This window comes from Aedes albopictus, chromosome 3 (assembly GCF_035046485.1).
Source record: "Aedes albopictus strain Foshan chromosome 3, AalbF5, whole genome shotgun sequence".
Taxonomy (NCBI): domain Eukaryota; kingdom Metazoa; phylum Arthropoda; class Insecta; order Diptera; family Culicidae; genus Aedes; species Aedes albopictus.
In genome coordinates, this window is record NC_085138.1 from 441,093,506 (window position 1) to 441,115,948 (window position 22,443).

A 22,443-nucleotide genomic window follows, 5' to 3' on the forward strand; every position below is an offset into this window, starting at 1 on the left:
TCCTAATCAATCGCGGTGACTGGACCAACCTGAAGTCTACCATATATTATTATGAACCTTTGGAGCATTGAGAGTCGTCCAAACTATCCAAGTTCAGCACAGTAACATTAATAATTCTCACAATAAACATTAAACTGTAACCTATAATCGCCCTGGCATATCATGAGTCATTTCAAGATTGTTTTGAGATATGCCAGATCAACAACACTACTCCGGAGACCATATCTTCAGGTCTACCCTTGCCACTGTAGTGTTACATAATCCACTGTACTTACCAAAGTAGTTGAAGGAACAATAAGCGTTGATATATATTTTTAGGATATTATAATATCCCAATATATGGACTTCCTTACTGTTATGAAGCTTAGTTGATAAAAACAACCACTGTGAGGTGAGGTGAACCATGAGGTGATTTTTTTTCAGATGGTAATGTTACACAATATTTTTTTTTATAATTTAGCTTTGTCGTAGACTCTGGTTGTATTCTGTGAGTCCTAGTAAGTATAATAGATTATGCAACATAACTCTATATAGCCAAAAAAGAAACTTCAATTGCTGTAGATGCTAGATATTAAACATCATAATAATTTGGATGGCGCCGGCTGATCTGATGATGTCCATTGAACATTGTGAAGATTGATTGGACATGATAGATTACAAATCGTAGCTTTGTGTAATGAAGGAAGCTACCGTTACACCCGCAGACGTAGACTGTCTATTCAATTTGCAGAAGACTCACTAGACATGATGGATTACAAATCGTAGCTTTGTATACTGTTTGGATGACCAAGGATATCCCGACTGATCTTATACTGTCTATCGAACTTTCAGAAGACGTACTGGACATGATAGATTACAAATCGTAGCTTAGGATGACCTAGGATAGCCCGACTGATCTAATACTGTCTATTAAACTTCCAGAAGACTTACTGGACATGATAGATTACAAATCGTACCTTTGTATAATGAAAGAAGTTTCCGTTACACCCGTAGACTTTAGGATCTAAACTTAAGAACAGTTTGGATGACCTAGGATATCCCGACTGATTTGATACTGTCTATTGAACTTTCAGAAGACTTACTGGACATGATAGATTACAAATAGTAGCTTTGTATACTGAAAGAAATTACCGTTACACACGTAGACTTTAGGATCTAAACTCAAGAACAGTTTGGATGACTTAGGATATCCAGAAAAAATATTCGGCATGATATTCTTCCCTTTTTATACTATTTAGCACCAAAATAACAGAAAAACGTAGAAAAAGTTCCATAATAACGCTTGGAAAAAAACCGATTTCAAAGGGTTAATGGCTACTGCCGAAACACTATCTGGACCCAGTGTCTAGTGTCACCGAAGCTCCTGGCTTTGGTCGGTTTGGCCATAGGCTGCAACGGTAAGGTGTAACGTAATCGCATGTGCTACGCGTAACCCGTGATACACCTGAACACCTTTGATACCTACCAGGGTATCGGGAACTAGTGGTGCAATTCCACCTTCTGAAGGACCCCGCGTCTCCACCTGTGTATACAAGCGAATAGACTCCAAGTGAGTGAAGTGACGAACCCGATAATTTGTAATTATTGTGAAAAGTGCTGCAGGTTGAGTAATACGGGGCAAAAGTTCGCAGTGGGTCTTTCTCTGCGCACGAGTTACGAACCTAGGCAAACTTGTATGGGTTCGTTATGCATAAACATGTGTTTCTAGCTGTTTTGGTGTAATTTTTGGACCTTTTGGAATAATAATTTGTAATGACTGAAAGAAGAAGAAGAAGAAGAGTTGGGCTGCAAAACGGTGAGTCGATAAGGAGAGCGTCCAACATAGCTCTGGTCCTCACAAGTTCCTACCTCATGCTTCCACGGGTTAAGCGATGACAATGACCGCCAGCTAAGAGTTGTGTGCTTAGCTGGTAGTGCAGCCTGGGCACTGTTGTCCGTCTGACTTCAGCTAGATTGAGGAGGTGTACGCCCCGATCGTCTGTTCACCAAAGAGGTGCGGCTCAAACAGCGTCTGTTCTGGCATCCAACGGCTGAGTATGAAATGCTGCACCACGCCCAGCTAGATCCAAGGTGGTAGCCCCATCACCGTGATCGTCCTAGTGTTGGTTGGGACGTTAAACAGAACTGGCACGATGGTCCTCCGCCGAGACAGGAGTGTTGGCGTAGGCCCAATAAGCCATCCGTAAAAATCCCCATTGCGAATAACATAGGAGAAAATACGACTCGATACAACCGGCAAAGACCCACGCGACGAAATAAGGACTACGATTGGAAACTTGGAACATGGAATTGTAAGTCACTTGGTTTCACAGGATATGACAGGATAATCTACGATGAACTACACCCTCGCCACTTCGACATCGTGGCGTTGCAGGAACTTTGTTGATGGACTGGACAGAAGGTGTGGAAAAGTGAGCATCGAGCGGCTACCTTCTACCAAAGCTGTGGCCCCACCATGAACTGGGAACAGGATTTATAGTGTTCGGCAAGATGCGACAACATGTGATCGGGTGGCAGCCGATCAACGCAAAGATGTGCATGTTGAGAGTTAAAGGTCGCTTCTTCAACTACAGCACGAAGGGAGACCTGATGACGAGAAAGAAGCGTTCTACACGCAGTTGGAGCAAACATACGATGGTTGCTTGCCGCGTGACGTGGAAATCGTTATCGGCGACATGAACGCGCAGGTAGGAAGGAAGGAAATGTACAGACCGGTAATCGGGCGAAATAGTCTTAACGCCGTATCGATTGATAACGGCCCAGCGATGCGTAAACTTTGCAGCCTCCCGTGGTACCTTCTTCCCCCGCAAAGATATCCACCTGGAGATCACCCGACCATCAAACAGAAAACCAAATCGACCACGTTCTAATCTACGGTAAATTCTTCTCGGATATAACCAATATGCGAATATAGATTCAGATCACTACTTAGTCGCTGTATGCATGCGCTCAAAACTTTCGACAGTTATCACCACGCGTCGAAGTCGAACGCCGCGGCTGAATATCGAGCAACTTCGTAACGTAGAAGTGGCTCAAGACTACGCGCAGCAGTTTGCTGTTCAACATTGCGTTAAAGAGAGCGGCGATGAACACGAGTGGTACGATTTTCACGAAGTCCGTTCAGCTGCTTGGTTTCACTGATGATATTGATATTATTTCTCGTAAATTTGAGACGATGGCGGAAACTTACATCCGACTAAAGAGTGAAGCCAGGCGAATCGGATTAGTCATTAATGTGTCGAAGACAAAGTACATGATGGCAAAGGGCTCCAGGGAGGAATCACCGCGCCCGCCACCCCGGATTTATACCGACGGTCGGTGATGAAATCGAGGCGGTTGAAGAATTCGTGTACTTGGGCTCACTGGTGACCGTCGAAATTCAGAGGCGCATTGTGGCAGGAAATCGTGCTTACTTTGGAGTCCGCAAAACTCTACGATAGAATAAAGTTCGCCGTAACACGAAGTTAACCATCTACAAAACGCTGATAACCGGTCGTCCTCTATGGGCACGAAACATGGACCCTACGTGCAGAGGACCAACGCGCCCTTGGAGTTTTCGAACGGAAGGTGTTGCGTACCATCTACGGCGGAGTGCAGATGGAAGACGGGACTTGGAGAAGGCGAATGAACCACGAGCTGCATCAGCTGCTAAGAGAACCAACCATCGTCCATACCGCGAAAATCGGGAGGCTACGGTGGGCGGGTCACGTCATCAGGATGTCGGATAGCAACCCGACTAAAATGGTTCTCGAGAGTCATCCGACCGGTACAAGAAGACGTGGAGCGCAGCGAGCTAGGTGGGTCGACCAAGTGGAGGACGATCTGTGGACCCTACGCAGAGTGCGGAACTGGAGACAAACAGCCATGGACCGAGTGGAATGGAGACGACTACTATGTACAGCAGAGGCCACTCCGGCCTTAGCCTGATCGGTAAGGTAAGTAAGTCATATTCTGATTTTTCTCGAGAGACATAATAAAGGACACTTTCACGAACTGAAAAGGTGTATTTTTGCGTATTATGCATTTATTACGGTTTGGTTGGTCCCCAAAAACGATGAACGTAATAAATGAACATTCCTTTAATGGTGCAAAATCGACGAGACGATTCCGTTCAGTGCAATTTCAAAACTGTCGTGACAACGACAACTTTCCTGCTCGCACTCAAAACAAACGAACCATGGTCCCCAGCGATGTCATAAACAAATCGATAGTCCCGAATAAAATTAGATTTTTCGCGTCCATCCCAAAATAAGTTAGCCGTGAATATGGCAGAATTTTCGGATAGTTTAGGCCTCCAAGACTTTCAAAACTACTGCCGGCTGTGCTTCGAACCTGGTTCCAAACTGGAGAACCTGCTGACGTCGCCGGTCGAACGCAATCTTGGAGAAAAGATAGTCGACTGCGTGAATGTGTCGGTAAGAACGCTTTGGTTTGGTTTAGTGGCTGGGCCGAGATGGTGACACTCTATTTTTTCCATTTCCGTCAGATCCTACCGGAGGATTCACCCGCGACGTTGGTCTGCCAAAGGTGCCTCGCACTGGTGGAACAATTCTACGACTTCAAAGAGATGTGCAAAAAGCACGAATACACCTTCCAGACGAGCATCCGGTTGCGAAATTCCGAACCAGCAGATATTGCGATAGAAACGGTTCATATCAAAACGGAACTTCCGGACGAGGACGTTGGTGAGGAGCCGGTTGAACTAATACCATTGGAATTTACTAGTGAAAACATAAAACAGGACTGTGAGCAGGGCAGTGAGTCGGAATCGGAAAACCAGGAGGAACATGGGGAGTCCGAAGATGAGGATGAAAGTCAGTCCGGAGGTAAAAGCAAAACTGGAAAGAGGATTTACAGGAAAGCGGAAACGAAACTGCTGGTCCGATTGATTCACAATGGGTTCCTGATGAACTGTAAGGCAATCAAACTGACCGGGGTGATGCAGTGGATTTGCCGGAACAGTGCATGTCGGATGAGTTTTACGGCAACGGTCGATTGGAAAATTACGCTGCACACGGCCAAGGTTCACAATCATTATCCGTTTGTGAATAGGACGGGAACGATCCAGAGGGAAGATAGCGGATTGTTTGACCGGTATTCGATAAGTTCCTGTACTGGGAAGACTGTATTGATCTGGAATAATTACGAATGGCTCGTAGGAGAAACAAGGAAGGGTTACAGGAAGGCAGTTTGCAAAGACACTAAAAGAAAATGTCATAATTATATTACAATTAAGGGAGACTTCGAGAGTGTGCAAGAGTTTGGTCAGCATAACCATCCAGAGAGTTACATCCTGTACAGAGACGACGATAATCCGGATGAGAACGAATTGAATCCCTGGGATCTGTTTGTGCAAATTAACCCTTGTGGATTGCCGATTGGGACGGATTGGGACATGAATCGACGGGTTAAATTGTTCCACAATCGGTTCCAGTACCGGTTGATGGATTGCACTTGGAATGGAACCAGTCGTTGGGCCTGCGATATGATAAACTGTAAGGTGAACGTGCTCATGGATTCGGACGAAAACGTATCGTCGGAAGAGCACAACCACGAACCGCTACCGTGCGGAATATTCAACAGATTTTTCTTCAGTGTGGTCAGAGCCAACACCAAGTGTCTGAAACTGTGCTTCAATGGGCACTGCTACGGGAGCAGGGATTCGAACCATTGGGTGTGTACGACTAGCGGATGCTACGTCAAACTGTACGTTGGAAGCGATTATCAATCCTTCGCGGAGAAAGGACATCACAAACATGACGGGTTCAGTGTGGTCGTGAAGCCGATCAAGAAGAAAGCAGTAAGTATAAAGGATTTATTTTAAAAACTACACAAAGGAAAGTTGATTGTTATGAACTTTCAATTTCAGGTTTTCCTAACTACCGAAAATCCGTTCCTACCAGATTCCATAACGATCGACGATTTACATAAGCCGAGACCGTCTACGTCGAAATCGATTCAACCGAAATTAGGGCCTCCGCTTATGACTCCAGAAAATGCACCTAAAACGAGGAAGCTAAGGGAAACCGTAAACGGTTCCATCCGGATGATCTACGATGGCTATCGCTATTCGTTGTGGAACTTTTTCCCAGATGGCACTACCTACTGGTGCTGCTGGGGCATTCGATGCAAAAAGTCCATTCACATGACTTCGCAAGGATTGATTTATGCCAAAAACGAAAGCCAAGAGCACCAGCATCCACCGCAGGTGACCAAGGTGGACCAAATAACACATGAAAACGGCGAAAAGGAATTGTACGCCATATTCAAGGACCTGCAGCACAACACTATCCTGGTCTACCGGAATACTCTATGGGATTTGGTGCTAGGAGAGCAGTGCTACGTGGCAACCTGCCAACGCTGCGAAACTAATATCAAGATCACGGAAAATTTTACTAAATTTACACAAAGCAGCGAATGTAGAAATCACGACGAAAAGATGATTCTCATACGAGTCGCTTCTAAACCGATTGAAGGTGATCCCATTATATGGGAAATCTACAAACGGAACTTCCCCTTACAGTTATCCGATGGCACTATCTTTACCAAGGGACGTCACTCGCAGCTATTTATCGATGGTTTCCGCTACACGCTGGTCAGCTTTACCTGGACCGGTGGCGAACTGTGGCGATGTGCCATCCAACGGTGTCCGGCTAGAGGAAAAATCGTCGAACCTCGCGGTGATTTCAATACCCCGGTACACACTCACGAGCCGCACGTGATGATGCAGGGCAAGATCTGGAGTGAGGCTCGCCAGCGCGAGGAATGGTACTTTGTGGTCATATCGCTCAAGAAGACCATCGCCACGCTCTACTACAATACCTACTGTTACGCGCTGAAGGACCGACAACGGAACATTTGGAGCTGCTTTCCGGGACCGTGTCAAGCGGTGGTCCGGATCGAAGGAGATTTCGAGCGGGTCGTGGAAGAGATGGAACACAGTCACGATGGGACGCTGACGTTCATCCGCACGGACAAAACTTATGATTCGCAGGTAAGAGTTTCATCCCGTCAATATGCAGCACACATTAGAAAAAAAAATAGTTGTAAAAGTTAGCAGGGGATATCGAGAAGGTCATTTCTGTAAAACCGCATTGAACTTATTACTAGCAAAATGGGATGAAAACGTCCAGCGTAAAGATACTATTGTTCCGTTTTTTTATTTGAAATGCGCTTTTGAAACGAAAAACGCTTTTGAAAAAAAAACATGAAGCACTTTCGACATTCGGTTTCTGAGTAAAGATGGTTTGAAGACTATTTGTCTGACAGAACTCAACGGACTGCTTCTAATGATTAATCATCGAATTCGATCTCGAGCCCTATGGTTATCGATTGTGCTACTTTTTCTCGAATGTCGTTTCCTCGAAAGCCAGTTTCCCGAATGACCCGTTTCCCCGAAAAGAATATATGCTTGTTCTAAATGATCACTTGCCACAAAATGTTCGTGGTCCTGTTGACTAGGTTGCTCAAAAAGTTAACCGATCACAATTTGACAAGTTGTTAGGGTCAATTTGGTTCTAGAAAGAACGAGCAACAATGGAAAGAAGGAGGCATATTACCATTATTCATTCAGAAGTGTTTCAGCAGGTCTGAGGAGCACTAGAACTTGAAAGCACCGCCTATAAAATAAAGAAGGGTGATTATACGCGATTCGGGGAAATGGGTCATTCGAGGAAAAGTGCCATTCGGAGAAACGGCATTCGCGGAACCGGCATTCGGAGAAAATTAGCACAACCGTGGTTAACAGCCTTGGCGTACCACAGGGAGGGCAGTGTATTAGGATCCGTTTTATCCATTATGTAACCTGAATAACATGCGACGAGTTTTTCGATTTCGCTATGTTAATAATTGCAGCAAAAGATTTGTTCTCTGAATTAAAGACAAACGTCTTGAAATCCCGCTTCAACAGTGCATCAAAACTTCAGACGCACAAATCTCAAGCAAGCTTCAAACAACAGTGAATTTCATTATTCTGTTCTTGCTCCCTTGTGTTATATACGATAAACTAATTATAATAAAAACTAGGAGTGTGTAATGTCTGAGACATAACCGCAATGTTGACGTAGGACTAATTTTTAACGCATAATAAAGAATTTGGGGCTCACAGATGAAGTAAACGTGTATCTATTCAGCAAAAATAACGGCCAGAGTAAAATCACTATATGCTAAAGACTCGAAATCTGGCGATTGTTGCTGGTAATGATGATTCCCGTATCATGACGATGATGCTGCCGAGCAATGCCTTTAAAGTTGAAGGATTCGTCATTGAAATAATCGTCATCATTGAAAATTCGAAAGCAGTTTTCTCGTACAAAGCTGAAATTTCCGCAGTGAAAATGTATTCACTGTATTGCGGCTGAAGATTGGAGTACAGTGAACTTATTTTCACTGCAGAAATTTCAGTTTAGAATGAGAAAACTGCTTTCGAACTTTCAATGATGACGATTATGTCAATGACGAATCCTTCAACCTTAAAGCGCATTTGACAGGTATCCTACTCCAGGGTGGCCAGTGAACCGGGAAAACCGGGAGAACCGGGGAAAAGCCGGGAATTCGGAATCACCGGGAAAAAACCGGGAAATATTCGGGAATTCAGATTGCCACCGGGAAAATTTTGCATTTCCAGGAATAATTCCATACTGCTCTATTATTTCTGATTATTAAACACTTTTTATCATCCATGAAAATAATCTGTAATGCCAAGCTTGTTGCTGGTTTAACAGAAGTTGCAATATTTCGATATATTTTATTGAAAATACGACTTAATACGAGAATTTTAAAATCATAATATCGGTTGCTGAAGTCGATCTGTTAAGTCATTTTAAAAGTTATAACTGTTTTTATTCTTAGTTTTCAGCAAATCAAGAAGAAACAATAATTTATAATTCCTGCGTAATAATGTAAAAAGTTTCAGTAAACTTTAGTACAGGGCAATCTTCCTTTGAATTAGTCTTGTATCGATGTCACCAAAATACAATAATGCTACAAAAACTAACAAGGGCACTCACATGTTTCTTTTCACTTAGCCACATCAAATTGAAATTGTGGGAAATGTATTTTAACAAAAGCAACAAGAAATTGATGAAAGACAGACTAAATGGAGTAAATAGGACGTTGTCGTTGGCTAAATTTTAACAACAGTTATATACAACTAAACTGAAACCTAGAATCAGTATTTTTACTTGGCCAAACGTAATTCTAAGCAGTTTTTTTTGGCAAGTGTTACTAAAACAAATAATGTTATTATAAGGAACATGAGAGACGAACACAAAACAATAAAGGCTATAGGCTTTCTGAAAAAAAATGTAAAATTGTTAAAAGGAATTAACGATTGCTCAAAGGAATTCAGCAATAAGGCCAGTTTCGTGTCCAAAAGGAATCGCTCAAGAAAGTTTTAAACCAATTCCTGGAATAAAAATTCAACAGTGACAGCCATTTGAATTGTCATTCCTTCGCAACTGCGTACTGCGAAGAAAAACGGTTTCTTGGGCGATTCATGCAAGAATTTCTGTAATATAATTGCTTTCCATCAAAAGTTTGAATATTTTTCAAAGAAGCCTGTGTGCCAAAAATTTCTGAATCTGAACATGTTGTTTAAATTAACTTGATATGAAACATCTTCAAAATTTTAACACAAGTATAAGGCATACTGTATCAATTCTAGTGGAAGTGATGTTTTGACGTTCAAACTAAAAATGAGAAGAAATGTGAAAGTACTTTACAGTTGCAAAAATGTACATGTATAGTTTTTACAGAAACCTATGTTCTGAATTTTACCCAAAAGAATCTCTTGAAGTTCACCCAGGAGTTTAATTGAAAATTCAAACATATGTTAGTTCTGAAATTTATCCTGGAACAGCTCCTGAACCGATAGGGATTATTTTATTCAACACAAGTAAACAAACAAGTAAAACCGGGAAAAAATTGAAAATTTCGGGAAAAAACCGGGAGAAAACCGGGAAATCAAAACCTGAAATTCACTGGCCACCCTGCTACTCGATTGGAATGACATTGACAGTAAATTTGGAATTTCAAATACCAAATATACAGCGGTGTATATTTAGTATAAAAATTAAACTTTATCGATAAACTAAACTATAAAAATTAGAATTAGTTGAATTTTTAGAAATAATTGAATAATGCTCCAAATAACTCTTTCGGAAGCTTTGGGGCCCTTAAAAGAACCATTTTGGTATAATTCATTGCCACCCATGCCGCCACCACCGATTGATCCGAAAAGAATCGAGGCTTCATTGGACAGAGGGCGGTGCCACCCGCTTGCTCATCCGTTGAAGCGGATCTTTTTTGGGATCTTGCTGCTGCTGCCACCGACAATCCATGAAAGAATCGGGGCCCCGGCAAACAAAAAGTGACGCCAATCGAATTTTCGTTTGCCGAGGCGGATTTTTCTTTGGATGTTACTTCCGCTACTGCCTCCACTGCCGATGGATCCGAAAAGAATCGAGGCTTCATTGGACAGAGGGCGGTGCCACCCGCTTGCTCATCCGTTGAAGCGGATCTTTTTTGGGATCTCGCTGCTGCTGCCGCCGGCAATCCATGAAAGAATCGGGGCCCCGGCAAACGAAAAGTGACGCCAATCAAATTTTCGTTTGCCGAGGCGGATTTTTCTTTGGATGCTGCTTCCGCTGCTGCCTCCACTGCCGATGGATCCGAAAAGAATCGAGGCTTCATTGGACAGAGGGCGGTGCCACCCGCTTGCTCATCCGTTGAAGCGGATCTTTTTTGGGATCTTGCTGCTGCTCGGTGCTGTCCGTCCGCTGCTGTGTGTGCCGATGAAATGATCGAAATGAGTGTGTGCACCACTTATATAAGTTTCGTCGTGTCGCCTCACAGAACTATGCTTGATTGTGATTGGTTGGGTAAGACTGATCTCGAGCTTTTACTAATTTTCAGCTCCAGCCTCAGTCAAGGCACATCATTCAATTGAGCCCCAGCTAGGAAGCATAAATTTGTGGTGTTGTAGGTTTAAAGCTTTTACCATAGTTGATGACGTCAAACCCGACATCAACCTATCATTCACCTATTTTGATTTTAGCCACCAAACCTAACATAGACCCAATAGTTGATCGATGTTGGTCCAACAGTGGCCCAACATTCGATAAAAATTGACCCGACTTTAACCCGACATTCGACATTTTTTCAGTCTGGCGGAATCCAGAAAGAAATCAGAGGGAACAGCTTTTATACCCCTAGATTAGCAGATGCAGCTCCTCCCATTCGGCTGGCTTTCCAGAATATTTCATTTGCATGGCCCGCCCCGCCTGCTTCAGACGCTTCAAACGATTAATCAACCCAGAAATGGAAAAAAATTTCATTAAGCGTTAAAGTAAACAAAATATTGGATGATTTAGATCATTTTAATTCGAAAATTGTTAGAGTTAAACAATGTTTTACGGAAAATAGTTCTGATAGGGTAATGCGTTGCTGAATTCTGTGTGGAACCATTAGTGGCCGGAATTCAATCATTCATTTTTCGGGTGAACCACACTTTTCTCGATTGATGGAGTAAAATTATCTGATTTACAACTCTTGAAGAATCATTTTTTGGTGATCCTGATAAGGACCGTTTGATAAAGTAACGATTTCAGGAAGAAAATGGCATGAAACCGCCTTGCCACGCAATGCGTGTTGGTTTTCTCCGTGCTAATCCTGCAGGATGCCACCGAAAATTGGTAGGCCGCTTTCTGCCGTGGATAAGATTCATGACGCTATCAGCACGATAGCCGAGAGTCGCCGATGGGTAGTGCTCAGGTGTGGAGGTGACATCCACCCTGCTTGACTGATCCAACGAAAATGACGAAAGAAATCAGAGGGAGCAGCTTTTATGCCCTAGATTAGCAGATGAAGCTCCTCCCATTCGGCTGGCTTTTCAGTATATTTTATTTGCATGACCCGCCCCGCATGCACCAGACGCTTGAAACGGTTAATCAACCGAGAAATGAGAAAATTTCCATTTAACGAATAAAGTAATCAAAATATTGTAAGGTTAATATCATTTTAACTCGAACAACGTTATAATTTATCCATGTGTCACGAAAAATGGTTCGGATAGGGTTGATAAATTCCGGATGGAACCATTAGTGGCCGGCATCATCATTCTTGCGGGGCCACCAAGCATTCAATCTTTCACTTTTCGGTTGCACCACACTTTTACCGATCCATGATGGAATGAAATAATTATCTGATTCACAACTCTTGATGAATAATTTTCTATGGTCCTGAAAAGAACCGATTGAATATTGAAAGATTTTAGACAAAAAATGACATGAATTTATCATGCCACGCAATGCGTGTTGGATTCCTCCGTGCTGAATGCTGAACGCCGTCGAAAATTGGCCCGCCGCTTGTTGCCCTGGATGTTCCTGATGCTATCATCAATGCGCCACCGCCAATCAATCGGCGAAAGGACCGAGCCCCGAGGACAGCGACGCAACTCGCAAATTCGTATGTCGCTGATCTTTCTGTGGATTTTGCTGCCTCTGCCACCACCGCCGAGCAATCGATGAAACGTATTCTTTCCTTCGTCTGCCGCGTTAGACGGTTAGAAGGCGAATGTGCAACAGCACCCTTGCCGACAACCACCGACGCCGAGCCAACACGGCCGTCAAAGAATAATGAGCGAAAACGCAAACGAAGAAAGTGGGCAGCTCTCGTTCGATGCGTTCACCTCGAGACGACAAAGGCAAATGAGGGAAGATGCGAAGAAGCAGTAGCTTTTATATTCGACGGGAGCATCCAAAATGTGCTCCAAAATGTGCTCGATCGTGATTGGCTGGAATAAACATGGGTTCACTTTTCCCAATTTTTCAATAGTTTGTTATTGAAAAACAGCAAATATTATTATTGGACATAATTGGTGTAAAGATTTGCAATCGATTGGTGCCAAAATTTGGAAAATTCAACAAGAAATGGCTGAGCTATTAACGCTCAAAATCTCCACTTTAAACGTAACGCGGCTGATTTCTGAAAATTTAGAATGACACCCGGTATAGAAAAGAGAGACGTAGTCCTACGTCAAAACTCGACCGATAAAGATTTATGTGAAATAAATAATTTGGGAAGAAACTCTTTCTATGAAAGGAAGTAAAATACGTTAGATACGTTCCGACTCCGTCTCATGCAACGGCTCATGCTAGACTGAGCTAGCTCTTTATTGATGGACTCTCAGTCTCTTTTCAGATGCGTTACTGGATAACATATAGATATATAGTTCAGATTAGGGTGGACACTATACCTTGTAATATGCTTAAAATAAGAAGATAAGGTGCGCTGGTTTTGTTTATGAAGAGATTTGTGCCCTCGAAATCGTGAGTAGGTCCCAAAGTCGGCCATTTTGGGATTCCCTTAAGTCTGTCCTTAACGGTCAACCGTTAAAGTACATACAAACAGTTGAAACTGAACAAAAGAAAGACTAAAGTCATGGTAATTTTGCGGAGCCGAGTTAACAATGAAGCCTCTGTAAAAATTGATGGTGAGACCGAGGGGGGCGACACATCCAGATCTTCACATTTTTACCTAAAATCTTACACATCTTATCCACTGTGCGTTATCCGTTTCTATCTTTCCATCTGCTTCCATCCAAAATCCATCTCAAATCTTTTTTACAAACTACTCGCATCTCTTTACATCTGATGCGATCGATGTAAAGGCAAACCAGATGTGATTGTCAAACTGAAATCAAAACAGGACCGCGCAACTGCGGTTGGTCGTCGGAGGAAGGCAGTAAGGAGCATCACCAGCCGTCGCCTTATCCGGAAGAGGTGTAACCAGAGACCTAAGACCAGCGGAGTAACCGGAGCAACCCAGTGGCCGTGTCGGAGGTCAGGAGTGCAGGAGCAGTTTCTAGGATTTGCGGATAGACACGATTGCCACGTCGGAACCTGAACCAGATATGTAATAAAAAAAGCAACATCGAATAATATAGTCGCAGCTGCTGGAATCGGTCCCGCTTGGGTGTAACATGCTGAGATGCTGGTAGAACTTAGCAAGAAACAGAGTTTTCAGCCAAAATGAAAGAAGTCAAAACTCTCTCGAGAACTTTTAGTACCTCGGAATCAACCGGGGTTCCCCTTCTCATTGCTATCGTTTTTTTAAACCCTACAGCATAGGGAACGTTCAAAAATTACGTCCAACATTTGGGGGAGGGGGGGGTCCTAGAAAAGTGTGACAGTACGTGTATTAGGTATAGGAAAATAGTGTGACAGAGGGGGGAGGGGGGGTCTAGAAATCCCAAAAAGTAATGGACGTAATATTTGAATCTTCCCATAGTAAATTGCCCCAAAGGCTACTTATAGATTTTTTCCAAAGAATCTTGCCAGTGATAAGGCCAGGAACTACATATTTTCGGAGTTTCTTTCAGGAATCCTGAGGAATTCTGTTGGAGGATTCCGTCCACCGGAGAGAAGTATCAAGAAATTCATTTCGATATTTCGGGTGAGATTGCTTTATCAGTTTCTTCAGGAACCACTTCGGTAGGTGGTCCGTTATTTTTTTCGTGAATTCCTTCGAAAGTCCTCCGGGAGTCCAAGGAAGAATTTTTCCGGTTCATGATTGATTATAGAGGGAATTGCTGGAGGAAATGGCAGATTGAATCTCTCAATGTAGTTGATGGATGACTGGTGCTTACAAGGAGGTTATTGTTGGCGAATTTTCTGGAGGATTTCTCCGACGAATTAGCTTAGGCGTTCTCGCAAAAGGATTTCCGAAAAGAAACTGCTGGAGGATAGATTTGTTTGTGAAGAATTAGCATTTAGTTAGAACATTTGTAATGGCTTTTCTGGAAGGAATGAACAGGTACAGAGTTTCCATAAAGGGTTTCTGGAGAATTATTGGTAGGATAAACCTAAGTTTTTTTTGGAAATTAAAGCTGAAGGATTCTCCGGCGTGATGGACCTGGTGGAGGCTTCTCGGGAACGAATTGCTGCAGAATCACCCAGAAACAAAATGTTGGGTTTTTCCGAAAAAACGAGTATTGCTGGATGGTACTCCAGAAGGTATCACTGTAAAATTTTCCAGAAGATATACGAGAATCAAGAGAATTTACTGGTCGAGCCCGAGCCGCTTGAGAATTTCCCGGAAGAAATTTCTGGAGGATTTCTCCTTGTTGATTATTGACATTTGATTTTGCAGCACACTAAATATGTGAGAAGAGCCTAACGTTTTTTGTTGTACCAGTTAACACTCATGTTTTTAATGGCTGTTTTGATATAGTTATGCAAATTAGCACAACTAAAATGTGAATAGATGCATTGATATTCACTTATTGCCTGTGTTACTGGATTAAATTTGCGTGGATAAAGTCGAAAGATATTTTATAAACAAAAACGTTTTCGTTTGTAAAAATAAATTAAACCCTTTTCACCTTATGTCCTAGACTGGCTTTCGCCATCGCATCCCATCCATTCACATCTCCGGCTATCTCAAAGCAGCGCTCGGCAGGATGGAAAGTGAATGCAGCGCGAAACAAATAGTCAAATCTGCAAGTAGCACACTGATCTAAAAAAAGTAGATGCATCTTCGTTGACATCTTTTGGAAGATTTAGATGTGTCGCCCCCCTCGGGTGAGACGATTGATCACCTGCGGGAAATTTCATACTTCGCTCAAAGAGGTTCATCGCCCCAAGCGTGGAAACACGAACACACTACTGAAAATTACCAAATTCAGGAATTAAGCATGTACAAAGAACTGTTAATCGACCACTCTCGACATTTTCTATTGAGGCTCGATAGAAAATCGATCAGAAATTCTGTCTATGTGGTTTCACTACTGAAACCTCCGAACAACTTTGAGAGCGTAGTTTTGTCTTTAGAAAGAAAGAACGTTTTTCGGTAAATGCATCATGCATCCCCGAGAAATCTGGTAGAATTGAAGTCATAGTTGAGAACCACTGCCTTTCCGTTAAAAGAAGAAAGATGAAAAACGAAAAGCGTTGGATCTTTGACTGTCACCATTACGGCTAATGAGTTTATCTTGACCTGTATCTGGAAGAAAAAAGCCTTATGAAATGCATCGAACGGACCATCGAAGAAGAAGAGTACTTCGCTCAAGTTGATGTAGGCACTTTTGAAGTGAAAGCAGAGAAGAAGAGCAAAATCGAGCAGAGCAGGAAGGACGATCGTTAGTGTAAGAGCCTGATTATTTATTGTATGGCTGATATACATTTGGAGTTCGAGATGGGAAGATAAACTTCCAAGAAACTGCTGGGGAAGTCTGCGGAACACCTTTCAACGACGAGGATTGACAAATCAATTCTTTAATTGTAGAAGACTTGGAATGATGAAGCTGAAAAGTGGAGTTAGCATGCAGAACCATCTTCTGGAATTCGACAAGCTTCTTCGGGTATTGAAGGCGACAGAAGCAAACATAGAAGAGGACGATGCGATCACGTTGATGTTGCTAACGCTACCGAAAACGTTGCTTTTGTTTATAGATGATTACACCCACTTCACCTTAGTCTATCCGATGGTATCGAAAGATGAAATACATGTTTTCTTTTAAAGCATAACAAAGATAGCATCATATTTTTGACGGGAGATTACACGCATTTGTTGTGATAATGGGGGAGAATACTCAAGCAAAATGTTCAAGAGACTGTGTCGATTAGAAGGAATCCTCATCGAAGCAACAGTCCCCTACACTTCGGAATTAAATGGCGTACCCGAACGCATGAACAATGACTCCGTTGGGCAAGGCACGTTCGATGATCTGAGATGTTGGTCTACCAAAGAGCCTGTGCCTCACTTGAGTAACCGTAATGCGACTAGTGCTTTGGAAGTTGTGAAAACACCCTATGACATGTGGTACTCGAGAAAGCCGAACATAGACAATCTGCGAGTGTTTAGATCATTGTCGATGAGGAAAGTTCGGCTTAAAGTCAGAGAAGAACATCATGGTTGGGTACGGTACGCCACAAGCAGATACAGAATCTAGGATCTTCGGAAGAAGAAGTTGTACGTTTCTCGTAACGTTATATTTGATGAAAGAAGGAAAGAAAAGTCAAAAGTATTTCCTGCTACTAACTCGGTTGAGTTAAGTGATGAACTGGATACCGAGGAGCGAATTGTTATCAAGCCACAGAATTGTCTGTAAGAAGCGCACTGCCGTGTGCAGCATAGTTATCCCATGACTATTATCATTATTCCCATATAACATGGGACAACTATGCTGCACACGGCAGCGCAATCTGAAGCGGCTGATGCTAGTAAAATTCTTGACGTTGAGGAAGGGCCAAGTAAAAAACGAGCTCGTCCAGTCGATGAAACTTTCAGTAAGCATCCAACGAAGAAGCGAGTGATAAAAGTGTCGAACTGGTGCAATAAATATCGTATGACGCACAATGCAGAATCAACGTCGGCGTATGCTCAGTGGTGAAACATTTGTAGACGAGATCCCCAATAACATCGATGAGCTAAAGAAAAGAATCGACTGAAGATTTTGGAAAGGAGCTACTATTGAATCGGAATTATTGTCATTTGAAGAAAACTGGAACTTGGACTCTGGAAGCAAAACCCGAAAACAAAAACGTTGTTGGCTGTAAATAGATATTCAAACTAAAACGTGACGAAAATAGAAATGTTGTACGCTAATAGGCCCGCTTAGTAGCAAAAGGATTTTTACAGAAAAAGAATTTTGAATACAATGAAACCTATGCCTGTTGCACGAATTTCTACGATCCAAATCCTGTTTGATGTAGCAAATGAAAAGCAATGTGCAATTCATTAAATGGATGTCAAGACAGCATTCTTGAATGGGACATTAAAGGAATAAATATATTATTTGAAACAGCCCGAAGGTTTTGAAGAAGGAGGACCTAATATGGTTTGCATGTTGAGGAAATCGCTGTAGGTATTTATTAAAAGAAGCTGGAAGGAAAATTCAATCATTTAAATCGGAGCCAGTGTTTTCAATGATCTGCCTATGACAGCCGCCTATATTTTCGAAAAATTGGAGAAGTTAGCGTTTACCTCTAACTGTACGTTGATGACATCCTGGCTGATTTCAAATAATCTGGAAGAAATTGACTGCATCAAACGAAAGCTGTCCAAGAAATTTTAAATGAGCGATATGGGCAAACTGAAACAATTCATTGGATTGAAAATTGAAGATAATTCATTCACGGTATATTTATACACTTCTGAACCTTTTTGGAATGACGAATTGCCATACAGGATAAAACACAACTAGAGCCCCAACCAAAACTGGAGAAGCGTGCAAATGAACCAATCACGAAACATCTGTAGCGAAAATTGGTTGGCTGTTCATCATATCTGGCGTTATTTTCTAGACCGGACATAAGTGCAGCGGTAAACCTGTTCAGTAAATTTCAATCGGCACCAACTGATATACCCTAGATTGCGTTATTTGACGGGAACGAGAAATCTCTGCATAATGTATTGTCGTAGTTGCCATGCAGGTGCCCTAATAGTAATGCCTATGATAATGATTGTGACGACAGACGTTCAATATCCAGGTTTGTGTTCCAGATTTTTGATGCAACCGTGTCATGAACATCTAGGAAGCAAGTAGCATTATCGTCCACCGAAGCTGAGCCAAGTTGCTTGCGAAGCCATTTGGTTAAGAATTCTTCTGAAAGAACTTGGAGTTCCAATGCAGTTGGTGAACCTGTGAAGAAGTGTGGAAAAATGCGTTGCTTGGAAAATGCACGTTTGTGTTGTGGCCTTCACCTTAAGAGATTTGGATAATGCCGTTGATGCTAAGCTTTTGAAAAAGTTTGACCACTGCGGTCTGTGAAGTGTACTAGAAACCCTTGCTGGAGCTCTGATCTGACCAAGCTTAGGAAACGATTTAGAAAGAGTTGTAGCAGACTTCGTTCGGCTTAACCGGAGACTTTCAAGTTGGCTGGAAAACCCTTTATACAGATGTCTCTAGTTTGAGTGAAGTACGTATTTATGTTGTGTTTTAAGAGAACGAACCTCGTTTGCCAAATGGTGGGTTTATTTTTTCGGATGAGGAAGTTTTATAATATTTTTCAATATGCACAGGATGTGAGGGTATAGCAAATCCCAATTCCTGGCGATTTTGTGATACTACATATGAAAAATCCGAGTTTCAGATCCATCAGTTTGACCTTTTTTTCTTATACTTAGAACGCATTGTTCCATCTGGCTAATATGCCTCTCCGTATGAAACAACATACCAAATAGCAAGATACTCTATTGCCAAGGAAGCCAATGTGATGCAATAGGAATGTTTAAGGCGAGGTTGGGTATTGGAGGGTTCAAGCACGTGATCCTCACCGGGAATGGAAATCAGACATCCTATCTTGTGCGATAGATGCCCAAAAACTTTAGCCTGCATTGCTACATTTTTATGATTCAAATTATGATAAACTTTCTCTTCATCACCAGGAATGTTATGGTCCTGCAACTGGAACATCCAAGAAACGACCAAGAGAGGAATCCAGCAGTAGCGCAGCAGCCGATGTTGACCCTTTGAGTTTGCTAAATGTGACAATTGACGCTCCATCGACAGAAAGTTCTGATCGCCCGGAAGAAGACCCCAATGAATATGCAATGGACGTGGACTCTTTTTATCAGGTTAATATAAAAGAAGAACCTTCCTCATCGTCGCCAGACAACAGCAGTCCAAAATTGCAAGAAATTATCAACGCTTTGCTACAACCAGTGTCAAACCCCAATCAAACTCCACAGCCAGAACCTGTTGTGCATTACCACGATGGTTACACGTACAATCGCGCAACTGCACTCTCGGATGGACGAATTAGGTTAGATTGCAACAAAATTCGATGTCCGGGACGAGTCATCATCGGAAACGATCATATCGGACGTATTAAGGACGGTCATACTCATACCAAGGCGTACGAGAGCGGAGGAAGTATTTGCGACTATGATGGCCAATGTTACCAGTACATCGTGCTCAATGATGCGCAAAGAGGAATTCCTATCAACTTGGTTTGTGATGGCTTCCGATATAACTTTCATACTAGATCGCCAAACGCCGAAGTGGTCTGGCAATGCGACTATTGTTCCGTCAAGGCCACAGTCAACGCTTCCTACACTTATATCCAGTTCGACGGATCGCACACGCACGAACGTTACGACATCCTTGTACCAACAGATGAAAACCCTGAATCCGAGTCATCGAATGTCGCCGGACCATCCAATTTCTTCTTCATAGAAGAGGTCATCTGGGATCAGCACCGGTACAACAAACCCCTTTACATTCGTCGATTGAATGTTTCCAAATGGAGATGCTTCCGAACGAGGGAGTGCAAAGCCCATCTCTACCAGAACGCGGAAGGAACATTCAAAGAAATGGAATCCCACGATCACGAAGGGCCAATTGAAGCCAGCGGCGAAGCGCGATTCGACCCGACTATGAAACTGAAAGACCGCTACGCCGTTATGAAATCCTACGGCAAATCACAAGTGCGCCATCTGGTATTCCAGAACCAAATCTACATCGAGCGCAACCCTAGTGTTTGGAATTGCGCCAATAAGCTTTGCAATGCCCAGCTGAGCGTGTACGACAACTTCGATTTCATTCAAGCGGTTGGAACTCACACGCATCAACCAACGATGGCAATCGTCATGTTCCGGAGTGAAGTGCAAAAACATGTGGGGCCTGCGGAAATGGCTTTGGATGCAGTGTGATTTATCATTACCTCGTGCTCATTAGGCAATTACATTTATCTAAATATTTATATTTAAACTTACACTATCTGAATAATAAATACGTTTGATTTTAACAAGAAATTTAAACCTACTCATTTGTTGTTTTAAAAGGAATAGGACGAAGAAAATCCTAGCGACCTGATTGCGAATGCCGAATTAGATGCGAGTCCTCGCTTTTCTGAATGACGTTTCCTAAAATTCCGGGTTCTTAAGGAAACCATTGACAAAAAAGTATGGAACCAGGACAATTCTAAGAAACCTTAAGACAATTCAGAACGACCGATCCAAAATAGTACGTGATTTACCACTAACCAATCCAAATCATAAAATTGCGTTTGCCAAATACACATATGTATATTCCAAATCTAAAAAAATGTAAATGCTTCCTTAACTTACATGTGTGGCGGAACCGGAACCATTCCCATCGGCGGCGGCGGAACCGGATTGAACATCGGCCGGCCGGGATGCGGAACGCGCATATTCGGCGGCGGCGGAGGAATAATTTTCGGTTCCAGCTTGAACGAGAACTGCAGGAAGAACTGCTTGGTGTCCTTGTTCCAGTGCGTCCAAAATTTGCCCTCGGTTTTCTCCACCTCCCGGGAGGGCACTTTGAACGAGATCGTTTCGTAGGGTTCCGCGGCAAACAGCAGGTACTGCCACTTGCGGTCCGGCGGTTCGATCTTCTGCTCGTAAGCCGACATGAAACGGTGCCGCGGAATGATGCCGTCGGTGATTTCCGGGTAGTCAATCTGAAATAGCAGCGATTGCTGGCCGTTGTCCGAATCACGCTGTTTCGTCACCCGATAGCCAGGGCGACCGATTTTCACAAACTTTTTCGGTTCAATCCGAGGTTTCTCCGGTTGCATACTGGAGGGAGCTTCCTTTGCTTCCTTGGCCGCACGACGGGCCAGATTTCCCTGATGCTTCTTACCCTGGGTGTGAGCCAAGTAGCTTCCCTCATTGTTGTGCAGCGTTAAACAGAGTTTGCACTCATACGAACCCAAATGGTTCTTCATAAAATAAGGATCCTTGTTCAGATCGATGGTTTCCAACGCGAGCTGACGGAGCCGCTCCCGCCGGTCACGATTGCTTTCCGACCAGGAGGCCTGGCCTCCTCCACCGGTTTTACCACCGGCGCGGTTCTGGAAATCCATCCCGAGGCTACCGTCGACGACTGCAAACGTAAACAAAGAGATGAAGCTTTTGGAATTTGTTTGTGTGGACAGTTTTACAACTTATTCATGATAGATTTAATTCAATGAAGTAAAAGTGATAACAATTGATCATAATTGGCACTTACCTTAGAAAATAACAGCAATTAAAGACCTTATTCCTAAGAAAATGTAATTTCACTAATGCGAAACGCGATATTTTCACCGACGCGGAAGAGCTTCGTCAAATCTGTCAAAATAATGTTGACAACAGTGTTGCCTGTTGCCACAAAACTACACGGTTAATAACAGGCCCCTGGGATGAATGAAATTTATCGTAGCCAACATCTAACTGCCTTATACTCATATTCGTGCAAATTGAAACGAGCGTGTAATCAACAAACGCAGCTTTTGTTTGATGTTGTGAGCCACACACGAAATCACATTCACAATGCGTGTTTGTTGGGTTGCTTTATTCAACTAACCCTGATAAAAAATATCATAAAAATACAATAAATTTTATTGTTACAACACCATTTTTTCGAAAAATATTCACCATTATACAAGGGGTAGTCACTCTACACAGTGTGCCTTGGGCACATCAGGCACACCTGTG

At 42.8% G+C, this 22,443-nt stretch overlaps 2 protein-coding genes across 2 annotated transcripts; one reads left to right on the plus strand and one right to left on the minus strand.

Annotated features, from left to right (window-relative positions):
* The first annotated feature begins 4,181 nt into the window (after positions 1-4,181).
* On the plus strand, positions 4,182-20,757 carry LOC109425969 (uncharacterized). The gene is made up of 4 exons (XM_019701381.3): positions 4,182-4,415; positions 4,487-5,800; positions 5,870-6,994; positions 19,390-20,757. Exons 1-4 carry the CDS (start codon positions 4,266-4,268, stop codon positions 20,653-20,655), a joined length of 3,855 nt encoding a protein of 1,284 aa, XP_019556926.3. The 5' UTR covers positions 4,182-4,265; the 3' UTR covers positions 20,656-20,757.
* A 248-nt stretch (positions 20,758-21,005) lies between these two features.
* On the minus strand, positions 21,006-22,128 carry LOC109425968 (splicing factor 3A subunit 2). Its single transcript, XM_019701380.3, has 2 exons — positions 21,977-22,128; positions 21,006-21,850 (listed from the first exon to the last, which is right to left on the minus strand). Exon 2 carries the CDS (start codon positions 21,828-21,830, stop codon positions 21,069-21,071), a length of 762 nt encoding a protein of 253 aa, XP_019556925.1. The 5' UTR covers positions 21,831-21,850; positions 21,977-22,128; the 3' UTR covers positions 21,006-21,068.
* Positions 22,129-22,443: the final 315 nt, after the last annotated feature.